At 39.7% G+C, this 25,915-nt stretch overlaps 1 protein-coding gene across 7 annotated transcripts in view; it reads left to right on the forward strand.

Annotated features, from left to right (window-relative positions):
* The window catches only part of TENM4 (teneurin transmembrane protein 4), a 624,775-nt gene that overhangs the window by 389,592 nt on the left and 209,268 nt on the right, over positions 1 to 25,915 (forward strand). For all 7 annotated transcript variants that reach the window (XM_076328426.1, XM_076328432.1, XM_076328425.1 and 4 more), the window contains 3 exons: positions 10,939 to 11,191; positions 16,427 to 16,525; positions 18,606 to 18,841. In XM_076328426.1, the coding sequence (XP_076184541.1) occupies positions 10,939 to 11,191; positions 16,427 to 16,525; positions 18,606 to 18,841 (588 nt within the window). The remainder of the gene's footprint in view (positions 1 to 10,938; positions 11,192 to 16,426; positions 16,526 to 18,605; positions 18,842 to 25,915) is intronic.

Consider the following 25,915-nt stretch of genomic DNA (forward strand, 5'->3'; position numbering starts at 1 on the left):
AACAGCCACATGCTAAGGGAATCTTCAGCTAATATTGGACTTCAGTTAGTGCTGGGACTATGTATGTTCAAAGTACCTTCTTAAACAAGCTAAGCGCCTGGCTTCAGGGGTCTGCGCTAATATCGTTAATTCAGGGCTTGATTTTAAAATTTTCATGGTGCATTTTTCAAGGTCGCAGATGTCACTGAGTGGCGCAGTGCCACAGGCACAAACGGGAGATGGTACCTAACTTCTGTTGTGCATCTGCAAATCTCCCTACTGGCATACTTAGAGCTATCAGTAATCCCGTGGCAGTTTCACACATGGGCAGTTTGTAGACTTCTGTCTACGAAGTATGACTTGCAGAATTAGATATGCATTTTTCAAACTTTTTTCTATATCTTGTGTACTTGAAAATAACTGCTGTGAAGCCTGGTACAGTGGTTTTCCTCAGTTTCTCCTGTACTGAAGAAAACCACAATAAGCACTAGGATAATGAAGAATAATTCTGATACAACTTTTTTTGCAATTTTTTGCAGAAAAGCTAGGGCAGTCTTTTTGTTCTACCAGAAACCTTTTTATTTACTCATTTTAAATTAGCCCATTTTCCAGGATGGAAGTTGATGGGCAGCAAGCATCACTTTAATGTATGATGCCAGTAAAGGCAATACCTCCTGGTAGGGGAACAAAAAAGTTAAGAGCAGGAATTAAGAAAAGATCAAAATCTTTTTAACTATATGTTGTGGTTTAAAAAACACTATAACATGTTTTTTCTTTCTCTATAGCACTGTATACATTTGTACACATCTGTCTATCTGTAACAAGGCGGAGAGATATACAAAGGTACATTCAGAATAATAGGGTAAAAAAATAACATCAGAACATGTAGAAACGTCTTTATGATCTATTAATATTTAGGTGTATGTGTATTTATAGTTTTGTTTATATTTGTTACATGCTAGAAATTTATATCCTAAAACATAGAAGAAAAAAAAAAGAATGTGATAAATGAGACTAACCATAAATGAGACTCATCATGAATATTTTCTCTCAGAAGCATGTTGCCAGAGGGACTGTATTAATTAGGACTGAGATATTTAGGAGTGGAGGCGTTATGAACAGACAGACAAACATACACACCAGATAAACTACATTGCCCTTCCGTCATGGTGCTTTTGTGAACAAAGTGCAGCACTGCTGAGGGGTGTCTTGACAGATTCATAGTTTTGATTTTCTTTTAGTGGCCTCTTCAAGTGTTAATAAAAATATAAAAGTTTTATGTCTGTTTCAGAATTATTTGGAGTGCAGCCTTCTGCCATCGTGCTTCCGAGAATGTCAAATAGAACCTGAAGGGAAAGGTCATGGAGCCCAACTCTCACAAATCAGATTCCTGTGCCAAAGGGAATAAGGTTTTCCACCTGTGCAGAGAGATTTTACACTTAACTGCACCCATGGTTTTCACCAAAGGAAATCAGTAGCTTTTGTATACGCAGTGGATGGGGCAGGGGATGTAGGTATTAATCACTGTGACAGACATCATGTCAGTCACAGCTGTCAGATAGAATTGTCACCAGTTTATGTTGGGCTTTGGAGGTATTTAACAGAAATGGCTTTGTTAAAACTTTAAAGGCAGCAAAAAAAATAATAAAAGGAGGATGGGGTTAAGGAGGGGGTAACAAAGGAAAAACTGGCGAACTAGTTCTGTACTGTGCAGTGCCTCTGTTTGGTGGCACCTGTGTGCCAGCATGTACAGAAGTTGATTCAAAGTCATGAAAAAATCTGCATTTGCCAGCAAAGACTTGAAATAGTTTATTTCAGTTGCTGCCAACATGAAATTTCCCTATTTCTTTCTCTAGAGTAAATAATTAAAATCATTAGTGCTTGTCGGCATTGTGCTATACCACATCATGTCACATTCCATAAGCGCTTTGCTGTGAAATAATGGAATTGTGCATTTCCAGAGGCTGATTCATTCACAAGCCTGGGACGTGTACGAACAAAAAAGAAAGGGGCAAAACCCTCCCTCAGATGTCTGTGCTGTGCAACTCCCTGGTGGCTCTGGAAATTACATGCCCCTCAGAGGTCGGAATCCAGACCCAAAGCTTGCAAGTTAACATTGAATACAGTAAATTTTTAAAATGTTTTTGCGGCATATTAATCTTTCACCGTGACCGCTAAGAGTGCATACCTGGTCCTGCCATGCAGTTGAACTGCGTGGAAGTTGTATCGCTTCATATTTGCAAAAGGACAGTCTCTGGATCGTCACTGCTAACAACATTGTAAAAATTATATAAACCAGACTATTTCCTCCGCTACTATAAATAGTCAGCTTTGCTGATGGAGCTGGGGATCTGTCAGTCCTGTTTGTTTGTGTACAGCTAAGTCACAACAGCGCTGCAGTTTAGATAAGATTTTTGAAGGGCATAAGCAAAATAGAGACTGTTTGTTCATTTTATTTTTAGGGAGAAACAGGCAAAGATGAGGTCTTTATTTCAAAGCTTTTCCAATATAGGTATATGAAAAAAAAAGCCAACAATATTTGACAGAGCTATGCTGGCAAAATCCCGAGTTTATTTGCTATTACAGCAGCCAAAGTCACCTTTTGCGGATGTACTTTAGTTTGGGGAACAGCTTTACACAAACAATTCAGAAATTTGCCAGTGTAACTATACCAGCTAATCATGTCTGGTTTGGACAAGGCTGAACTGTGTGGTTTTCTGTTTGTTTATATATTTGTCTCCATATGTCACTGTGTGAAAGAACCACACAACAGACACAGGAGACAGTGTACGCAGGGAAACCAGTTAAACTCTCTCTGTACAAAAGAGTTCCTCAGTGTCTCAAGTCAATAAACTGCAGACATCAGAGAAATGCACCACATTTCTTTCAAGAATTATAACCTTAGGTATAATAAAAGTTGTGTTTCTTAAATGTGCATTGGGGGGGCAGCAAATCTGAGAGTTATTTCCATTTCTCCAGGCCTTTTATGCATGAGGGATGGCATCCAGCTGCTTGTGCTGAGCCTGGGCAAGTTGGACACCACTGAAAGAAGACTTGTGAGGGGTAATCATCCAAGTGGCGTAGACATTGCCTAATCCCCAGCCACTGGGATATCCTGGCTGACTGCAGATGAGTTTTAGGCTTTATATAGCATACATTGCAATATATAAAACATGGGGAACTGAATACACCTTTTGAGACTTAAAAAAAGGCACACATTTTCAGAAGTACTGACTTCCTACATCTCTTACTTAGAAAAGAGAGAGCTGCAGGCTCCCAGTTCTTCAGGAGGTAGGCTGCAGTTTTAGGCACACGTGTTTAGAAACATTTGATGAGTGTGATTTGTAGCAACTCAAAATCAGAGCACAGATACGCCATCCTTTGCTCAAGCCAATGGATTTTCTTGCCTCACATTAGGGTGCTGTCCCCCATTAAGATACAGTGGAGGTAGTTTATCCTCAGTCATTTAGCAGGAAGGGAGCTCATGGAAGCCGTCAGTGTTGTCAAAATGGCACAGCAAAGAGATCAGACCATCCTCCTGAAAATTAAGGGAGTTGTAATTATGGTTTTTCAGACATGAGAACCCAGATCTGAGGGGCTGAGGGCACAGTGTGGGTGACAGCAGCATCTCACCAGAGTGGCAAGGCTCACAGTCAGGTTTTATGTTTGGGGCATTTCTGAGAGGGAAGGAGCTATAATGATGCATTGTTATATATAGAAATATATGTTGATTTGTTTGTTTATATGCCTAGACCCAGAAGGGCCAGCAGTTCAACAGCTTGAGCCTTCAAAGGCTACCATTGCCTCCAGTGTATAGTATCAGGGTAGTTAAAGGTGTTCCTTTTCAGTAAGCCCAGCAGAAAATCCAGAGCCTCCAGGGTTGCGAGAATACTTGCTTAATTGGGCACTGTAGAGGCTACTTTCCCACGTTTGCAGTAACTTATTTAAGAACTTAAATGTGTCATTTAAATTTAAGTAACTCATTTACACTCTGCCAGATATTCTGGGGGTTTTTCCACTTCTCTCTGTGTTTAAGGCAATGGTTCTTCATAAACTGTCAGAGTCTAAATAGTAATCCTCTGCCTTGATTTTATTAGCCTGTGATTCCCTTTTATTAAGTTAAATAATGAACACCATGGGTTAAAAGTCTGCATATCATCCTTTGACAGTGACACAGACCTTTTTAAAAGCATTACTTGTAGGGCATTCAATTCAATCAGATGCATACTGATGGGAAAACAACCACCCAGAGCTCTCGTTGACTACGTACAACCAAAGCTTGACAGCCTAGCATCAAACAAAAAATTGATTTGAAACCCAAAAGTCAATATTTTGCTTTTGCAAAGGCACTTTGGCACTTGAGAGGAAAGTTTGCATGTAATGTACACATTTGATGAGAAAAACACAGAGGAGATGGCTTGTTTGGACTTGATTTGGTGCACTTGTTTCCTATAAACAGTAAAACCAATGAAGTGTTAATGTGTGCGGCTAGAGAGGAGCTTCAACTAGTTTTACATGTGCACATATACCATCCAGGTGGGCCTGATTTTTTATGTCATTCATGTAAACAAATGAAGTTATTAAGTATGTTTCAGAAGGAAGTCCTCATAGTTTATAAAGCTTAGACTTGTCAGTCAGTAACAAGGTGCCATTTTATCTGCTGTGTGGTTTCTAGGTCCTCCATTTCCACTTGCTACTGGTTACAGTCTGTTTGCAAGATGAAGAATGATTGCATTTTTTACACATTGTACACTGCTGGAGGTCAAGTTTAGATTTTGATAGTTACAGAGTCTTTTTTCACTGGTCCTGGTATATGTAGCTTTACCAACAATGTCTAAAATAGCTATGGGTGGTGGCTGGAGACATTCACAGGGACACTGTAGGTAGTGTTGTCATGAAAATTCACTACGGTTTTTATGTTCTGCAACTTTTTTTGGTATCCACTTATTGTAGCACTGATTATTGCAAATTCGATGTCCACGTTGCACATTTAGAGGAACACTCAAAACTATTTCCATCTGTATAGCTATTTTCTTCTATTAAATAGTTTCCAATGCTTGTAGGACTTTTCTGGACAAAAGACTGCACCAAATTTACAATACAGTTGTGCACAGGAAGGTTTTTCTTCAGTTTTTCTTAATCATCCATATAACACAGTTGGTTGCATGTCTTTGCATATAGCATGCTAAAGTACCAGTGAGATACAAGGCTGTAAAGATTGGGGTTCAAAGAGCTCAACTTCGAGAAGACTTTGAACCAGAATACACTCTAGAACCAGGACATACACGCTGCTGATTTTAACTGCATGGTGAGGACTACGCTTTTCTCTCGTGAGAGTCCTTGATGGAACAGCAGCTCCCTATTATGCTGTTACTTAAAATAAAATAGAGGAAAAACATCAAGGTAGCTTTCCTATTGTTGTTTTGTTACTTAATGGAGATTATACAACAGTTCTCTGTTTTCTTTTATAATTCAGTGTCATTTTGTGGCTTAGCATTTTGAAAACCAGCAGCACAAGATGTTGCTACAGAAAAACATGTATTTCACAGCATGGTACAAACACACCTCTTGATAGTAAGAGAAGCTAGTCTCAAGTCAAATTCAGTGGTTATGCTTCTTAAGGAGAGATTCAGTCATTCAAATTGTACCACTAATTCCAGTCTTTAAGCATTAGTGAGGGAAAACGGACAACTCTGTGCAGATAAATCATCTGAATACCGAGTGACCTGTTTCGCTCCATTTCTGTCACCATGCTGTGGGGTGGCTTCCTCATTAGACTACCTGACTGTCCCATGTAGACAGAGCCTGTTGTAGGACATTCCTTGAAGGAGGAAATTCTCCTCTAGATTGCAGAATATCAATAACAGCCCTGAGATGGACCTGCTTGATAACGACAGAAGTGCCACCTTTGCACATTGCTTCAGCTCAGTCCAGATGTTGCACGTTCAGCTGGATTCTATGCAAGCGGGAGAAACGCTTGGTCTGCAGTTGGTCCTGGCTGTCACCAGAAGCCACCAAGGTACCCTCTGAGCAGACAGCGTCTCCCATGCTGATTTTTCTCCTTATATTTTTGCATTATCTGCCAACGTGGGGGTTAAATATTCTGCTTGCTTTTCATTTTGCAGACGCCATCATTGGCTTGCCATGTGTCTGACAGGGAACCTGTTTCTGGCAAGCTGTCTCACTTTTAACAGCAGACTCTCTGTGCCCCCTACAAGGGTGCTGGGGAAGACCCAATTCAGTCTTTCATAGTTCACCTGACCTGAGGTGGCTCATCAGATTAATGAGAGAAGGCACCCCAGCTTCCATACCCAGTGGCACCCAAAGGGACAGGGAGCCTATGAAGGTAATTTCAGCTGGCTGGTGGTGTGAGTGTTGTGAGCGTACATCTGCAGCAGATTGAAACATGGTCCTGGAGCCGAAGCAAGGCTCTTAGCTGCTCTGTCAGTTGAATGCAGAGTTCATTATTTTAAAAAAGATTGTTTCCTCTGCAACTGGGGGGATTTCTCTGTGTGTGGGTATAAGCACAATTGCCCAAAGTCACACTACCAAGTTAGTCATCACAGCTACTGTGGAGTTTAAGTTCAAGGGAGCAATGAGTGATTCATTCCACCTGGCACTATATACAGTGAGTAAAGAGAAATATTTCCTGTACCTAACCCGGACACCAGTCAGGCATCAGGCTGTCTGAATATGAGCAGACATACAAATGACAAATGTGTGGAGGAACAGGAGAAACTGGGAAAAAAAGATGAGAACGTATTTTTCACTCTGAGGTTAGCACATTTGCCCTGAACACAATTCCAAAACCTAATGAATCAGAAAGTGTAATTGTTACATAGACTAATTTCAAAACAGTACTACTCATTAAAGATTAAGGGAAAGAAAAGGAACATGGGGTTCAGACCTTTTATTCACATTTTGTCATATTAGCTCCTCATTGGTAATCTTTTTATGGTTCACATTTACTCAATTCTTCATTCACGGGATTCTGTCAAGGCTCTCTAATATGTGCCAAGTACAAGCTTCATTAACTGAGTTATCTTTCAGCTCTGCTTTATCTGTGGTTACCAAGCCAGTGTTAGTCAATGACATTTTAATGTTAAAAAAACAAACAAAAAAAGCAACACAAAGGCAACTTGATTTCTATTGGTGTTTTTCGCAATCAGATTACCAATGTTTCATTACATTTGAATACTGACATAATTCATGTTTGACACACTTTGGAGACCCATTAGAGAAAATGAGGCTTACAGGGGTGTTCATTAAGTTCTGAGCTATTTTGACTTCCACAGTGCCAGCCTATCTTCTAGAAATGTTGAACTTTATCACCAGGACCCTCTTTCATTGTCACCTGGCATCTAAGGCTGTGAGGACTCCTTTGCTATTGACAGATCTCTTTTTCTGTCCCTTCAAGGCAAAAATCATCCCATAAACTGTGTTGCTTGACTCTGGAGACTATTATAAATTTGGGGGGAGGGGTGTTGTTTTACAAGGTGTTTGTTTTATTCCTCAGTACTTTGTTAGCTTAGCTGGTCCTTCTGAATAGCATATGTCAGGTTTTTCACGCCAACAAGTAGAAAGGGAATGATAAACTCCGTGTCTTTTTGGAAACCAAAGAGGAAAACTGCGAGGAGGAAAATTTTGAAAATTACCTCTTTCTGAGTAAGCCAAGATAACTTCCAAATAGGCACAGTTAGCCATCTTACAGTTGCTTAAGAAAGGTCTTGGGGAACCTAGTACAATTTGTGCAGAAGCCACAATGTCCTGCTCCTCTATAAGGTCTTCTGAATTCCTGTGGTGCTGTTGTCCCAATAGAGGCTTGCTGTTACATGTAGAAAGCTGTATCCCACCCATGTGGTGGGATCTGCAAAAATTCAGTGCTGCCTAACCAGCTATAAATATACAGTGTTTATATATAATATATAGCAGGATAATCAGAGCATCTTCCCACTGTATAAGATTCACACACATACATGATGTAAGAGAGCCACTGCAGCCAGCAGTAAGGTTCTCCTTCCTGTGGGGAAATATAACCACACACTTTATATCACTCAGACATTGCGGAACAAGTTAAAAAGAGCATGTTCAAATAAGGGGACAATTGCAATTTTAGGAAATCAAGAAAGAATTTTCTTCGTGGGATTCCCTTATCCTTTGCAAATCCCATTGGATCTTTGGTGACAGCAGAGGGTAAGAACCTCAATAGTTCTGTCGCATCAAGAAAATCCTGCACAGCTGCAGTAATTTTCAGTAGGAAGATTTCATAGCTTGTGCTTTCATCTACACCTTTTTTCTAATGTTCCTCAACTTGAGAAGAAGAAGGAAAAAAAAAGATAGTAAGGCAAGGGAAATAGTTGCTAATCCTAGTCAAGGTATATTAAATTCAGTAATGCTCAGACATGACGTAAGTGTTCAGAATTTGTATATAATAAAATCAAAAATATTCTGGGAGGAAAAGCTACCTAAATGTCAGAAAAAGAAATACAAGCTATAAAATCCTGTGAAAAATCACATAGAACAGAGTAAGATAGATGTGCTGTCTCTACTTAGCAAAGAAATCACAGAGGGTATGCAAATAGAGAATGAAAATGACACATTTTTACTTGATTCGAAAGCATTATCCATAATAGCATCTGCAATGTGTCTGCAATAATAGGGTGTAAATTGGAATTTACATAATAGATCCTTGGAAACAGGCTCTGACTCACGGTCTGAAAATGGTGTCTCCAGTAGGGAAAGTCAACCAATAGCAGGAGAACTTCACAAAACACCTATTGCATATTCCAGGATTCACCCATTTGCCCCCCTTTCCTGTTTGTGCAGAGTATTCATCTCAGGCATCAGTTGAAATGAAAACTCAAATAACTGGTCTTGGGAACTTTTGGTATGTTGCTCCTGATTAGACAAGTCATTTTCTCTGGGATGAATTAAGGTCTTGTGAACGGTGATAGATTGACAGCCCTAGAAACTGGAAACTGGAAATCCTTTATTTACGTTCATCTCCCTCAGCCTGGAATTAATAAACTGTTGCTATCTTCCTTTGTCTATAAGCAGACCTGTTCCCGAGACTGCCGTTTTTGGTGCGTTCTGTGCCTATCTTCCCATCTTCCTTCTGCCTCTCAGCAAAAGGGGCTTAGCCAAGCAACCATGGCTGCTGTCTGTTGAGTGGGAAAATGAGTCACTAATTTAATTAAGCCAGCAGTAGGATTCTTCGACTGTTGTTTTTATTACCTCCATGCTCATGGCTTCAGTTAAGTGACAGTCCCCAGTAATATCCAGTCCAAGGATGGTTGAATGCCTTGATTCACGTGGTGCTGCAGAGCTGAGGTCAGACCTGATTTCGTTCTGACATTCCTCATCCGTACAGTCCATAGTCGCTGCTCTGTCCTTCCCTTTAGTTTGCTGGCTGATGTACAGATTTTTTCAGGGCTAACTAGTGTTAGATCAGAGTCCAGTATGATATTATTAATTTAGGATGAGCTTTGCTAAGTCAGACTTCTGGATACTCCATTAGATTCCTGGGAATAATCTCTGTCCAAATGTAGATGACCAGTATGGACCTCTTCTTTTGAGCTTGTTGTTCTCTGTTGTACCAATATACAATAGAGAGAATAGCACTTTTAAGGTGTTCCTCTGACCTTTCTCAGAGTATAAGGTAAAATAGATTGGGACCCTAAAAGCACTCAGTTCTCCCCATGGAATATATACCCCGGTCCCATGTCTCACCTAACAAAGCCAGAGGTAGATACATGTTCAAACAGAATAATGGCACCTTCGTAATTAACACCTTCTATTTTTTTGCTAGATCACCTCAGCCACCCTAAGGTTTTGGTATAATCAGCCATAGTTAATGGTAAGGTAGTGTGAGTCAGTTCATTCAGTTCTGAGCTCTCTAATTAGAGAGTAAATGAGTGTTAGTTTTCCATGATACAGAAGTCTGTCTGGTAAGTATTAGATTGATACAATATACTTTTTTTTTTTTTTGTCAGACAAGGCATCAGATAAATGTTGTGTATTAATGACTTACAAGCATAAACCTACTAAAATCAGAGAGGAATTAGTTTCCTGTATTCCATATCCAGTATACTGAACTGCCAGTCTCCCTCCAGTTCCATCAAACATTCTAGTTTTTCTTCATCTCCAGAAAACACGTGAAAAAAATCCTTGATAGTTAATTAAAAAACTAAAAATACCAATATAATCAGCACTAGTTGGTCTTTCCTAAATGTTTGCCTTCCTCAGTCTACCTCCCTCAGACTCTTGGCTAACAAACACACTTTGAGTTTTACTCAAAGTAGCCATATCACTGATCTTTACATCTTTCTTCACCATATGTTGTTTCACTTTCCTGACACCTCAGTTTTTATGCCACATGCATTTTTTACTCAGTTTGAGTACGTCTCTAACAATACAAACTATTGGATTTTGTTAAATTGTATAACCCTGACACAGTTTTATGGCTTTCCCTAAATTCAGTCTATGATTAAATGTATTCTCAGTCTTCTTGTTGACTTAACTATTGAAAGTTCTCTGGCAAAACAGGCAGAACAAACTTCACGGGGAGCTGTATATCCATCATAAAATTGCTCTAAAGTGTTATCTATCCAGGCTGGTTGTATTTTTCATGCTTTATCACAAATCAGTGTCACAGATAGATTGCAGTTTGCAACCTGCAGTTGTTCATCGGAGTTAACTTGGCTGTCAGGACAGCCTTTTTGCAGCGCTTTAAGCTTTCATAACTTTTGTGCATGAAACTGAACTATTTTTCTAGCCAGCTGGGGGATCAATGGATGTGTCATTAGAGCATATGGAACAAGGCTACGTTACCCTTTTGAGTTTGATTTAGGATATGTGGCATCCCGGCCTTCATACTTTTTAGAATTGCCTGCACATAAATGAGCGCAGTATGGAACAGCTCAAATCATGAACCTTAAAAATATTTTGCTTATGTTTTAGATCATCCTCCAAATCTTCAAAATCATTCAAGACTTAGAACTCCACCACCTCCAATATCACATGCTCACACCCCAAATCAACATCACGCGGCCTCCATCAATTCTCTAAACAGAGGGAACTTCACTCCACGCAGCAACCCCAGCCCAGCTCCTACGGACCACTCTCTTTCTGGAGAACAACCAGCCAGCACTCAAGAGCCAGCCCATGCTCAGGACAACTGGTTACTTAACAGTAACATCCCACTGGAGACTAGGTAGGTCATTTTCTTTAGTACTTTACAATGTTCTGACTGTGTGTGCTAAGTCTGTTACGGAAAATACACGTCTGTATAGCTAGCTGTTCAGTTTGTGAACTGGTGTTTGGCTTATGTGTTTTGAGTTGTATTTATTATTCCTTGTGTCTTTTTATTTGGACTAGGAGAAGAGGAAATTGCTCTTCTTTCATAAACTAAAAATATTGTCTTTAACAGCTGCTCATAAGGTTATTTTTCTCATTTAGAATTGGAATCAGGATCATAGATTAAAACGTTCTTGGTTTTCTTTCTTTTCTTTTCCTTTAATGTCTTTTCTTCCTATGTGGTAGGATAAATCAATGTCCTATTTAAGAAACTGAAATCAGTCAATATATTGAAAAGGTTTAGCCTTCTCTCTGTGCCTCGTCAAGCAGATACTTTTGTAGTACATCATTCAGGAAAGGTTGATCATGTTTTACCTAATGAGAAGAGGTCGGCTGCTGCATTTTACTATCCTACATTGCTCCAGCAAGCATGAAACACTGGATAGCAGGGCATCACTCAATTAATGATGTTTCCATTTAGCTCTTAAATTCTTTTCCTCCTATGCAACACATGAAGGGTGTGACAAGGGTACACTGAGTTGTTCTAGTTCATAGCTTCGTTTAGGTTCTATGTAGGTTCTAGGAAAGGGAGTTGTCATACTCCCTCAGCCTCAGTCCTCCCATCTGATGGTGAGTGCATCTACTTCTTGCTGTCCCACTTGAAACTCAGTTTTTGCATTCTCCAGAGGTTTCGCTTCACCATTTCCTTTGCTACTGAGAAACCATGGGAGATGCTGGAGTCATTAGCCCCCATACATGGTATCTTTTTCAGTCTGGAGAGAAGTCTTCCAGGCCTAACATGGTGCACTTACTTAGCTGCCTTTTTTCTCTCATTTGTCTTACTTTCTCAAACCAACAAAAAAGATTTTAGACAGCAAAAAACATATACTAACTGAAAACTGAGCCAGGGGCCAAATTTGTTACATCACTGCCTGTGGGAATCTCACTGAGATCAGGGTAGCTGTGTCTGTATCCTGGGACAAAACGTACCCAGTTTTGCCAGCTTCTGCTAAGAAAACAGTTTTTAAAAATTAACGTCTGTCGATCTTTTTGAGAATGAGCTATGTCTGCTGGCCCTCTGAAACTTCCAAAACAGACCTCAATCTAATGTTTTATGGCATTTAAGGATAATTAATTTCTCTGCAACTGCTTGATTAAAAAGACCCAACTAAGAAGCTGGATCCAAAAGATTAAGACAAAATTATAAGCAAGTACTGCAAGTGTGATTTGGCAACAGTTTCAGTAATTATATTGTGTTACTAATTCTTGAGCATATATACCCAAGTAGTGACTTTTATGTGTTATGTCTTTTAAAAAAAAATTACATTAAAAAATACTTAGGCCCCACTCCTGCAGCCTTTTTGTGAATAATCCTCTACAATTCTGGAGGAAGCCCTGTGCCTTTTTCTAAACCAGGTTGTGAATTCTTTGGAGAAGAGATAATATACTGTTTTAATAGTGCCAAGACATCCCCACATCTGACTGGAGGCTCTCAGAACCTACCACCTTACAGTTGAGAAGGAACATCCTTACTGCTGGATCAGTGGAGGAATGTCAGAGATAAAAGGTCTTTGCTGAAAACATCCTGCCCCCATTTGTCCAATTCTGTTGGCAATCAGAGAGGGAGATGGAGAGACAACCCTACCACATCTTAATAAATGCAGGAGTTCATAGACAGAGCAATTATCTGGCTAGTCCTGGACTGCTCCTGTTAAATTGTAAATGAGTACATCCTTAAAGACTGTCCTCATTTCTTCTCCACAAAATCATTGCGGATGAAATTTTTTCAAGATCTGAAGCAGACTGTTCTTTCTGCAAGTTGGGTTGGCCATGTTATTGCTGTTAACCAGACTGGATGTTGGAGGTCTACCTGCATGAAGACATCCTTCTGCATCATTTGATGATTTCACTTGCATCACAAATCAGTCACATTTGTAAATGATCCTCAATTTAACCGTTTTATTGATTAGGTAGAAAACAGGTCGTTTCCAGACTGATGTTGTGGCTTTTGACACACTGGTTGGAGCGGTGTAATTTTGCCCAGTGTCCCTTCAGACAACGAACGTGTTGGAAAAGAAGGTGTAATTTTATGCTAAACAGCAAATGAGCACATTTAGAGAGCACGACTAACAGGCTTTTGTTCCTTCACTAAACAACATTAAGGAAAAAAAAATGTGTTATAATGGCGTCATAATGCAAAAAGGCTGTGCTGCATAGATGATCAGTAAATCTGTGACAAATCTCTACTCTAATAGTCTGCTCTTCCGACACGCAGAGGTCTTCCATTTCCTTCGGTGGGAATTCTCTAGACATAAAAGACCAGGCTTCAGAGCTGCTCAGCAAACTTGGATGCCCAATTCCACCTCTTCCATGAAGTCGACCTTCCACACTGTGAAGATTTTTAAAACCAAAAAAAGACCTCCACCTACAGAATAAAACGTCCAATATGTAAAAAAATAAATCCTGGCCAAGAGACATTAATCCAAGAATTAAGGCCTTTGAAGTATAGCAGTAGGAGATTATAGTAATCTCATGTCAAAAATGGAATTGTATTTCTGTTGAATATCCGTTTTTTTTAAATCCCATATTAGTCAACAGAGAGAGAAAACATGAAGAAAAAGCTATGTCTTTTAAACAGGGATTGTCACAGGCTGGGAAACGTGCCTACAGTTACAGATTTTAAGCACCCCAGAGTTTGAAGAGGCTTGGTTTTGGCTGCCGTGGACTCCAGGCAGTATTCAGAACTGGGAATTTAGGATGGTTTGTCACTGCCTGGAAATTTCCATACTGGAATGCAAAGGCAAGCAGGGATGTGTAGCACAAGTATACAACCGACACAATAAGCATATCCTATATCTGAGAACTTTGTATGTTGCAAGAGGAAGAGCCCCTCCTCTTCTCTCCCTTCTTTTCATTAGTTTCCCTTTACTCCCTTTTCTCTGTTTCTCCTTCTTCCTCTTTCTTTTCCTGTCTGCTCCCTTTTTTGTTGCTTTAAAAGCAATATATTATCAAGGTTGTGATGAGAAGATCTTTGCTCAGCAGTCACTCCTGACAGGTAAGTCAGTTGCCCCTGTATTTATTCCTCACTATTCCTTCTTCTGTGGCCTGTTCCTTTACATTTGACCTTGCAGGAGCAAATAAATGTCGACTAGATGGACATTTAGTTGACAAACCAACAGCTTTCAGGAGACTTCCATTCCCAGGAAATTTCATGTGGTAATCCTGTAAGGTCAGATTCTGCTACCACAACTCATAATGAGAAGGGAGAGTGGTTTGTAAGTAGACGGGTATTCACAGGTAATCTCCAAGGGAGCAGACTCTGTTCAGCCTCCAGTGAGGAGGACAGTCATGCATTAGTCACCTCGGTGACCCAGCGACCTCTCTGTTACAAATACATACATTGTAAGATTATATAACCCTCCCCTCTTCTGTTTTATTGACAATCCACAACTGAAATTCATGGAGCCAATGTGACATGGATTTTAACTACTGATGAACTTTTATTGATTGGTGTGTTGCTAGATGCCTTGCCTCTTACCCATTAAATGCTCAGCGCATGCACATACGTTGCTTCTTTTTGCATTGAATTCAACATCCAACCTTTCCTGCATTCCCAGGGAATGCGAGGAAGCTGCAAACACTTGGGGATGGACTGATGTCTCAAGTGCTGTGGCACACAGCTCATGCATGTCGATCCACTTTACTCCAAAGCTATGAATAGGAGTCACTTGACTTTCATTCAGATCAAGGAGTAGGTCTGTTCTGTCAAAGCAGCCCAGAGGCCTCCAAAAGCAGTGAGTTGAGCTAAACAAGTGCTGGCATTAGCAGCAGGAAGAGGAGGAAGTAGAAATGGAAATTAAGGTTGAGGACATTTTAGAAGAGACAGTATCAAGGTTTGTATAACGTGACAGGGCTGGTTTCTCTTGGTATAGCATGTTACCTGAATCCATTTTCTTTGACAGAGGAGTTCTCATTTGAGTTCACATCATGTCACTTCTATCCTGTAAGCACTTAATCCTGCATAAGTGATAAAGTGTCACAAAGCTGTTATGTTCCTTTTGCTAGGTTTGGCCAGGGAATTTATTCACATTCAGGCTTAGATTCAGTTTTGATGCTGAAAACGGACATGGGCAAAATCAGGACTGTTTTGTTGTTTTAAAAAAGATGGGAAGAATGTTCTTTTGCCAGGTGTTGAGAAACAAGCCTGAAGGTGAGGAAGACACAGTCTGTTTCCAGCTGTGCCTCTGACTTAATTCTTTCTGTTCCTGCTATTCTCCTCAAAAAGTACAAAACAGTTTAGCATATATAGGTCAAAATGTGACTCATCAAAGTCCATGCTGGGGAGGCCAGATATTGCAAAATACCACTATTGTGTGTGAAGTCAAAAGCAGGCTTTTTCATGTGCAGGCCCTAAGTATCTTGCCTATTGCCTGTATTATCCAGATTATGGTCAGTACTCTGGTATTGGAATTTGGGTTACAGCATAACTTTTTTCCAGCTTCTATCTCTTTATCACTGAGAACCTTTTATTTGGAATACTCATATTGAGCAAAACTTGCATTTTGAAACTTCTAAATAGCAAGTTATTGTTCCACAAAGGAAAACAAATTAATCAAATTGGTAATTAAAAAGTTCTCAAATGCAAAACTGAAACGTAAGCAAAGGAATGACAGATTTTTGCTGGAAATCCATGAGGACGTTAGATGGAACTGTGCTACCACGGTATTGGCCACAGTGGGGTATAGATACTGTGCTGTGCCTTTCCAGAGTAACACCACCACAGATGCAGGAGTGTAACAAGGTTACAGCTGCGCTGGATTGAAATCTAGTCTTTTGAATCCAGCAGTTCAGAAGGTTTCATGTGTCACTGGCAATAAATAATGTGAAATGAACAAAGACATCAACTTTTTTTTGTACATGCACATGGGCGTCTGTGCTTGTATGTGTGTATATGCATATATATAGTGTATATATAGAGAAGTGAACATTCTTAAAAGCTATATATGTATATGTGTAGCATCTTATACATATAAATATATGGTCCATCATTCTAATTCCATGCACAACTGCACTATAACCATTGTGGTTTATAAGATCACACTTCATATATGCATGACTCACTGGCTTCATTCATGTTTCCATATGTATGTAGAAACATAGCAAAGCAGACATTCCTAGAGACATTGCAGGACAACCTCATTGAGATGGACATTCTCACCTCCTCCCGACATGACGGTGCTTACAATGATGGGTATGTGACACTTACGTGGTCTTCCTGTTTACTGTACAGTCATTATGATCCTTGCATGAAAGCATTTGGTCTTATCAATGATGTTTAAGGGCAACACCATTGCTGGCCTCTTCCAAGACGGCTTTAAAAAAGTGAGGTCCTGGGGCTTGGACCACCATGTCCTGTACATATTAATGGCAGACTCATTAATATGCTAGTGAGCCACAGCATGCCATTTGCTTTTCTTCCCTTGTTGTTTTGAAAGTCATTTCATTAATAAGAAGTACCTACAGCAATTTTGAATCCCATATAAACTAAGATTCTTTTAATTTTCATAAAAATCTTAAACCATTATTGTGCTGGCAGCCTGATACTTTATTGTTAAACTGATATTTTCCACGTACCTTATCTTACAAGTGTCTGCTAGTGGTGTATGTAAGCCAAGCCTTTGATTTTGACTTAACACCCATTCTGGCATCTTTACCTAACTTTTGATCACTTAACTTTTAAGTTATAAGCAGCTTTTAACTTGACACTTAGTGCCAAAACTGTTGACCTTGTGTTGTCTGTTTCTAATGTGGTAGCCATCATTAACTGAAGATCTAATTGGTGTACTTGAACACTGCAGGTACCTCTTTGCTTAGAATAGATACATCTGTATCTAAATAAATATTTTCCAAAACACAGGAGAGTATCTGACTCTTTGTAAAAATGAATGTTTTGATGTAGAGCATTAATAGAAATAATGAATCTTTCACTAATGCTCAGCAGTCATGCTTAGAGTACCAATAAAACCATGGCTGTAATACTACAAACGCCTATTTTGGAGAATTATGTGTTACTTTATACCACACGAATCAGTGGCTTTTCTGCATGGTGATGTTTCTGCATGTGACATTTCCCACTGTGACTGCACACGTGACTTCAAGGGGAAAATAGAGTCACGTCTTCATCTGGTATAATCCACTGGCTTGACTGACTCCCATGGATCCATGCTGACTGCATTTACGCTGGCTGCAAATCTGGCCCCATAAACCATGGCAGAAGGTGCAAACTGCACTGGGGCTGTTTCTCAGTCCTCACAAGCTGCATTTTTGTTTTACATCAGCATGGTGATAGACGAGTCGGATCCGTTTCCCAAGTTTCATTCCCAAAATTTGAATGCCTTGTACTTCCTGATGTCCCACCGAAATTAGGTTTTTCTTTTAGGATTCCCATGGAGAGAACTCCCATTGGGACATACCATTTCAGGAACTCATGGACTGCAGTGGGGTTTTTTTTCACTGACTTTCATGAGTCTCACACAAGGTCCTCACAGGGTGGCTCTCAGGCTGCGTTTGTAGTAACGGGCAAAATATAGTGCCTCCCAATGTGTCACTGGACAGGAAACACCGTTGCCTTTGACAGTAATTCACACTTTTTAAAGGTAGGCATCAAACTGAGGTGCTCTGGACTGCTTTCTGGAAGCAGGTGCCTCTCCCCACTCGCGATACGCAGGACTTGAATTCTGGGCTTTGATGCTTTTAGCCGTGCCATTGTCCAGCGCTTAAACTTGCTGAGCGGGGACAGTGTGAATATTCCCCTCTGTGACAATTTGGATGCTATGGAATGGCTTAAGCTCTCTTTCCCCATCTCCATTCACTGATGCCATACAAAAAACGCTCTCATGCAGTGATCAATGAATTGGTAAACGCTCTCCCCTCTTTAATCTGACCCACGCTCTTCAGTCTCCGTAGGGCATTTCTGTGGGAGCGTGAGCAGGCCCCTGGTGCTGCCCGTGCCACCAGTCTGTCGTAGCTGTGCTTGGGGTATTCATCTCACTCTAATGCCAGCTCTTCCACAGAGGGGACTCCTGCCCTTGAAGAGTTCTCTGTGGCATTGTTGGCCCTGTGATTTTTTGTTTTGTTTTGTTTTCCTTTACTCTGTGTGACTTGCCTTTGATTTTTATTCTTCTCTTTTGTGCATGCCGTCCATGTCCGTAGCCAGCATTGTGTGGAGCTGCTTTTCTAATCCTGGCAGCAGTCGCCATCCTCCCACCCCACGTCTCCCTCGGCTTCGATTTGTGTGAGGAGTCACTTGCTGTTGGTCTTTCTTCCCTCAGGCACTTCCTGTTCAAACCTGGAGGCACTTCTCCCCTTTTTTGTACAACGTCGCCGGGATATCCCTTGACGTCCAGCACTGTGTACTCACCTCCCCCTAGGCCCCTTCCCAGAAGTACCTTCTCTAGGCCTGCCTTTAACCTGAAGAAACCCTATAAGTACTGTAACTGGAAATGCGCTGCTCTGAGTGCCATTGTCATCTCAGTCACGCTGGTGATCCTGCTGGCGTATTTCATAGGTAAGCTTATTTCTGGTTTTTTTTCTGCTTTTTTTTTTTTAATTTCTCTACAAACCCACCCATAATGCTAACGTTTGGGAACCAGAGGGTCAAGATCATGGTACAAAGCAACGGGGAAATAAGGCCTCTGTTGACTTAATTGAGGTTGCAGTGGTATGGTAGGGAGCCTAACACATGTCCGAGAGCCGGAAGAGCTTATTAAGACATGAGTCATACGTCGTGCTCCCTTCAATGGCATGGACTGTTTACTTTCTGCAGAGGAAAGTGTACCTGGAGTGAGATAAACCCACCAGGTTTTCTCAAAGCAGCCCATGAAAACAGGCAGTGAGGTCCATGTCCCAATCAGAGTCGCATCCAGGTCTGTGGGAATTCTCTGCTGTTGACTTTGACGAGAAGCAGGGTCAGAACCAAGATCCTGACACACAAAAATGTGGTTCTATTCTATCTTTTGGTGGCACATCCTAGCCATTTAACCAACGATTTTGAAGTTCACAGGGTGACCGGGAGGATGGAGAAGGACTGAGTTTAGATTGTGGTCCAACAGGGCCTTTTTTGAGTAGGGGGAGTCAGGGAAATTTGCTACTTGGGTGGAGAAGCAGTGGATTTTTCTTGAGCTGTGCATGATCTGAATTTCTTTGGTTTATAAGGGTTGTCAGTGTTTGTTGCAAACAGCGTCCTCAGTGTTTGTTGCAAAAGTAATTGAACTGTTAGAAGTGAAAATTATATTTTTCAGCCTGTAAAGTTGGGGTGTTACCATTACTTTTTCTTCAGTTAGATTTGATATTTGTGTTATAAATGTCTTACAAAGGTCCATTCCTAGACTTCTATTTTAAACTGTCAGTGGTGCAAACTAGTTGCCAGACACTTACAGATGTGATCATAGGTAAAAAAGCCCATTTCTCATGGCACAAATGAGTCTTTTTGATTTCACTGTGACTTCCTGTACACTAAAGATCTATAAAAGGTTGTGGTTAGAATTACAAATCTTAGCCTGGATCGAAAGATTTTTGCTTTCATTTCACATGAGTATAATTAGCACTACCACAAAGGATTGCTTTTACTGTGTTCCTTTTATGTACACTTCTTTAATGACTGATACTTTTCCACTTCTGTCTTGCATCATACTCTGGTCACTTTTATGCCTCCTGTAAGAGGAGCAGGAATGATTAATTAACCAACATTAAATCAGCAGCAGTTTGATGAAATATGCAGTCAATTTTCATCATTTGCTATGTACATTTGGACTCGCCTTTCTCATTTGTCTGGTATTCTCCTTATGCCCTGAACATGGCTCCTTTGGACATTATCTCAGTGTGTCAAAGGAGTATCATTATAACTCAGAATAGTGGTGCCTGTTAATTCTGACGGAGGAGGTGTGTGCCCTTAGATAGATTGAGAAGAGTTTGGTTTGCCACTCGGTATTCTCCAACTCAGAAACCTTTTTCAGAGTTCTGAAAAGATCAGGCTCCTGTTTTAAAATCATAGTTAATGTGGTTAAAAGGTAGCTCCATTGAGTGCTCTCCCACCCTTTTTTCCCCATTCAGATGAATTCTGTGGCATTTGCCAGGCTCCATGGATGGCTGGCAAGGTGCCAGAAATGCTGATCAGGTTGAGCTGCTGTGATTATGGGTCATAATTACTAATTTCTAAAGGAACTATCAATTATTAAAAATCAAATTCGATGGTTCAGTTCAGCATAAACATATTTAGCAAAGATTTTCTCTACCAGACCCGGTGTTCTAATCAACAAGCAAAAAGGCAGTTATTTAATTAGATTTTGATGAAAAATTGTGTTTAATTTCAAGTATAATCAATTATTAATTACTGTAATGAATGACTCTGGTGGGGTTTACTAATTAACTCATTTAAAAATTATGAATAACCTTTTCATTTGTAATTATTTTCTACATCCTGTCAAGTTGCAGATGAGAATTGTATCACCTAACCCAAAAGAAAAAAAATGAATCAGGGAGTCAAAATGTTTGTACTTTCACTAAGTTAAGCTGCGACATTTTGCATTCTGATGAAAACTACGCAGGTCTTAACAGGAACTTGTTCATTCTTTTAAATAACCTGGTCTGTTTGCAAAACAAATCACTGTTTTTCCTCCATTTTTTTCCCCCTATATTTAGAAAGTTGCATTTTCTTACAGATACCTTTCCTCATTTAAGCAGTATCTTGCTCTTTCCGATGCCATAGGGACTATTTGAGTGGTAAGGTATAACTTAATCATGAGTAAGAAGGTGCCATCTATATAACAGCTCATGAGTGTTGGGAACTTGGCTACTTTCCACCTGCTCTTGTTAGTTAAAACAACCATAGAAATTATCTTTTTAATGACCATTTTAATCCTCTGAAGCAAACTGAGGTCATTGGAAAGACTCCCATTTAAGTGAATGGACTTTGAATCGGGTCCCATGGCAGTGGCTTGGCATTTACTCTATTTTTTTATACACTGATTGGTTAATGGAAATACTTCAGAGTAATGTCTAGGGCTTCAGGGTGCTCTTCACAGCATCTGAAGCACTTGCAAAATCGTTTGTTTAAGGCTAAAAGGCAGAGTTTCCGTTATTTTATGAAAGTCTTCATGGTATTATATAGTCTGAGGTTCATTTATCTTGCTGGGCCTTTTCAAAGAAGGTTTTACAGGGCTGAGTCACTGGTCTGGAGAGATAATGACAAACAAAATATAACAGGGTGTATTAAGCACCAGAAGCTGGTTTTCATTTGAATTAACCAGCTTTTGATTGACCTGTTGCCACCTTTTCAAATATTCAGAGACACACACTAAGGCAGTGGCAACAATGCACATCCAAGTTTTGCACACACACAGCTTATGCAAAGCTCGTGAGCTCTGCAGAAGCTTCTCTCATAGGATGAGAACACCAAAGAGAAAAGCAGTGGCAGATCGGGGCTGTAACATCAAAATGGCAGGAGCGGCACCGCTGGAACCACTGAAATGAAAGGCCTCTTTAAGCAGCTTGTAACTGACCTGAAAATTTGCTGTTCCAGGAGGTCATGAAGAGACACCACTTTAAAATTAAATTCCCCATTTTAGGATTGTCCATTCAATCGACAAGGAAAATTTTCATGGCCTTTGCTGGGATGTGATGGGGTCTGTATGCCACGGAGCTCTGCCTTGGAGGGCTAATTTATAGCGAGATTCTTATGGCAGAGATAATACCACAAGGTATGTTGCTATCCAAATACTTTGCCAGCGTGGTTTCTGTACCTGGTAGATGCCAGGCCTGCTAGCATAGCACTGTAAAGAGTCTCTGACATTGCTGTGCTGCTTGGGAAGAAGATATCTGAGTTTGGAAACAGAAAAGACCTGTTTGATTGTCCAGATCTCCGTGCCCAGCAGCTGTTTGGCTAGATCCACGGAACAGTTTCTAAACGAATTAGTGATGGAGAATAGTTTCTTTCTTCTGAAACAGAAGGTATTATCCTCTGCCTGATGTAGATTCCAGACTAGATGGAAGTACAATTTGATGTAGTTAGGCACTTGCAATTTTCCTATACTTAAGCATGTGCTGCGGTTGCATTGCATGAACAGCAAGAAAGATGGGCATTTGATTTAGATTAAAGCTAGGGCTGGAAAACATATTATGAAGCCAAAACAGTCATTCATTTGATTAGAGTCAGACTTCTTTCTACTTCTCAGCTCTGTGTTCGTTTGAACTCCGTACAGATGCAGCTTCACTTAAAGAACAGTGTTGCTTGCTACAGGCAAAATGTTTTGACAGTAAAACCGTGCTAGGACTATGACGTGTTTATAAAGTGTCTTTCTTTTTATTGTCTAAAAATCACCCTGAAAGCTAAATTTAGCTCTTTTTTTTCATGATTCTTTGATGCTATGTAATAAACCCAATTGAAAGCAGCTCTCCAAAGCTCTTAGCTATCTAACTAGTTAGCTATGGATGTATAGTATACCAATTACCATGGTGTTTACATGCCACTTGAGATCAATAGGAAAAGTTGCTAATGCTTAATTATTAAACTTGAGCTATATCTATTACTCCTACATTTATAACTTGATACTAAGGTTTTTATTCAAGTTAAAATATAAACCAATTTATTACCCTGACAACAAGTTTCTTTCATTTTCTGCTATAATATTTCTTTTCTGATCCCAGATTAAGTTCTATTTTGCTACTTTGCCATTTGTTCTTTTGATTTACAGGGATCTTTCAATGTTTTCTATTTCCATCTTATCTTAGATAAAATGCAGAAATTGTAGCTAAACAATCTGTTCTAGCAAAGCCTTTACATTATGAAGTCAATCTGTCACCTAAAAAGAAGCTTCCAGGTCCTTTCTTGGTTCTTTCACATCTTCACAAAATTACTGCACGCAGTTCACTCTAACTTTGGGTCTCATTTACTTCATTTTACCCTTAATCTATAAAACTGTGAGATCCAGTCTGAAAGATGCTACAGTATTATCAGTAACATATTTTATGTACTATAGATGTTTGTGAAACGTAACATTTCAGGACACTGGTTAAGAGGGACCATCATCACGACCCAGCACAACCATTTTTATCTTTTATAGTAGAACTTGAATATGTGGGGTTTTTCTGTTAAAGCTGGCTCTTATTGTACCAAATGCATACAAGCATGGTTAGTGCCACTCCCTCGCTAAGTCATACAGTTTAAATGACATCTAGCTCTTTCTTTCATGCCCAGTGACATTTGGGAAATACAGGCCTTATTCTTCTCTTGCACATGCTCCTCTTAAACTGGAACTTCTCTGTTTACTTTAGCACTCATTCAAATGCAGTCAGGGTTGATGACATTGGTCCCAATGTCTGCAACAGGAGCTGGACCAACCCTGGAAAAGTCTGCATATATTTTTATGTATTCCTGATTCTGGAGATTGACCTGACTAAAGACAGAATATACATCAAGACAGACGTTGACCCTTCAATCCAGTTTTGAATGATGATCTTGTCTTTTTTGTTGTTGAGCTCCAAATTTCGCCCCTGTAAATTATCTCAGGAAAGCTGAGACATGAAAATAGTCTCAGCCCCATGGATGCCATCAATGTGAGCTTCCTCCTGATCATTCAGAAGTGCATGATTTCAGACAAGTTGCAGGAATCTTTTTGCATCGTTTGTTCTGTAGCAGAGAGATGGGAAGATCCCAGGGCTTTGTGTCAGCCCCAGTCACACTTCACTCTTGTTAAGGAACAAGTGAGGGCAACTGCTGTGCGTAAAGTTTACAAGAGGCTGGTTGAGTAGCACTGAGCTCAGGAAAGCTGCCTACAGGAATCTGACAAAAGAAACTTTCCTTGGTCAGATCCACAAAGAATTAGTGAATCACTCAAATGTTTCAGCCCCAGTCACTTTACTGACATTCCTCCTTCTTCCTCTCCACGTGCATGCACACACAGTGTTGTATAAAACACAGATAGATCCCCAAAGTACAGCTCAGTATAGCTACATTAAGGAATGTTATGTATACATTTTGTCCGCCATTACCAAGGAAAGGCGTTTGGTTGTTAGCACTGTACCTGTACACAAGACAGTAATTGTCAGAGAGATGAGAAGGACACAAAATTAAAACCAAGACGAGCTGTATTTAGTCCTATATTTCCCCCTGTTTTGTTGTCTTTCGTTGCAGCTTTAGGTGCATGGTGATATGAATTATAACTCAGATCTTATTTTCATCTGCAGTGTTAGGAAGAGCTGTTTGTATTATTAGAGGATTGTGTGCATCTCTTTTTTGATTTGGATTTTGGATATTTTTGATTTGTATGTTTGGATAGCAGCTACTGTTAGCTTTATAAGTTAGAGTAAAGGAAGTACAAGTGATTTAACCGCAGCTTTAAAATAAAGGTGATAAAGGTACAAGATCCAACTTTAAAGCTATTCTTGTGAAGATCAATTCATTCAGGTGGGTGTTAAAAAGCTCACCATAGAAACTCCATTAAAGAACATTCACTGTTTCGACCTAAATAAGATCTGTAACCTGACATTAAAAGTGTTGGGAAAGGAGAAATATAGGATGATATATACACTATTGAAAGAGAGACACTGCCAGAAAATATTACTGGAAAAGGATAGTAGAAAATAATATAAACCCACTAATTTTGTTAGAGTTGCCCAGTGTGGGTAAACTGGGAAGTATTAAAATTTAGATATTCCATTTGATGGCAACATGTTCTGAAACTCAGCGGAAAAATTTCTGCTCTGCAAAGCGGTCTACACTGATGAAGAGCCTGTTCAAGTACTGCATCTTTTAGGAACTAATTCAGTGTTTATTGGAAGCAAGAAGAAGTAGGAAGATTCCCATAATTTTCATTTAAAACTTTTTCTTAATTTTCAATGTTAAAATCCATGAACACTATCAGATCAGGTAGGCTGACCTCTTAGGACATTGAAGGCTAGTAAACTCCAGCTACTTACTCTACATTTCTACACAGATAAGTCACATAACTACTTCAGTTCACTTTTTCCCGACTTAAATGTGTAAGGATCTCATTAGCTCTTTTTGGCTATAGAAATTACATTAAGATTTGGTTATACAGCATCTTCTTGTGCTTACTCCTTAAGTCATTTTCACTCGCTGCTTTCTGGAAGCCAGTGTCTCATTTCACAGACACAACTTGTGATCTGTTATCCTAAGTATATAGGCTGGCCTTTGACACATTTTGTTTGAACCTTAAGCACGTTTTGTTTGAATCATTCCAATTTAGTAGCTGTCCAGCTCTTCTATTTATCTGTTCCATCCTCATCATTGTATTTGTCACTTGAATAGTCTTTGAGTCATCTGCATGTTCAGTCATCCATGATTTTATGTTTACTTATGTAACGTTGATGTAAATGTTGGATAATTTCAGGCCAACTATCAATCGTTGAATTTCACCAGAAATGTTAACATTTGATGGTTATTCACCAGCGATGATGTTTTTAAGGTCTTTCAGTTAGTTCTTAAGCACATGTATACATTGCTTTTTACCATTGGAAAGTGCTTGTTTCTTCAATCGAAAGTCATACCAAATGTCTTACTAAACTGTAATCTTGTCAAAAAATGAGTGACTGTTTCTTAAGATCTATTTTTCAGAAAAGCAAT

The sequence above is a fragment of the Aptenodytes patagonicus genome, chromosome 1, assembly GCF_965638725.1.
Source record: "Aptenodytes patagonicus chromosome 1, bAptPat1.pri.cur, whole genome shotgun sequence".
Lineage (NCBI taxonomy): Eukaryota > Metazoa > Chordata > Aves > Sphenisciformes > Spheniscidae > Aptenodytes > Aptenodytes patagonicus.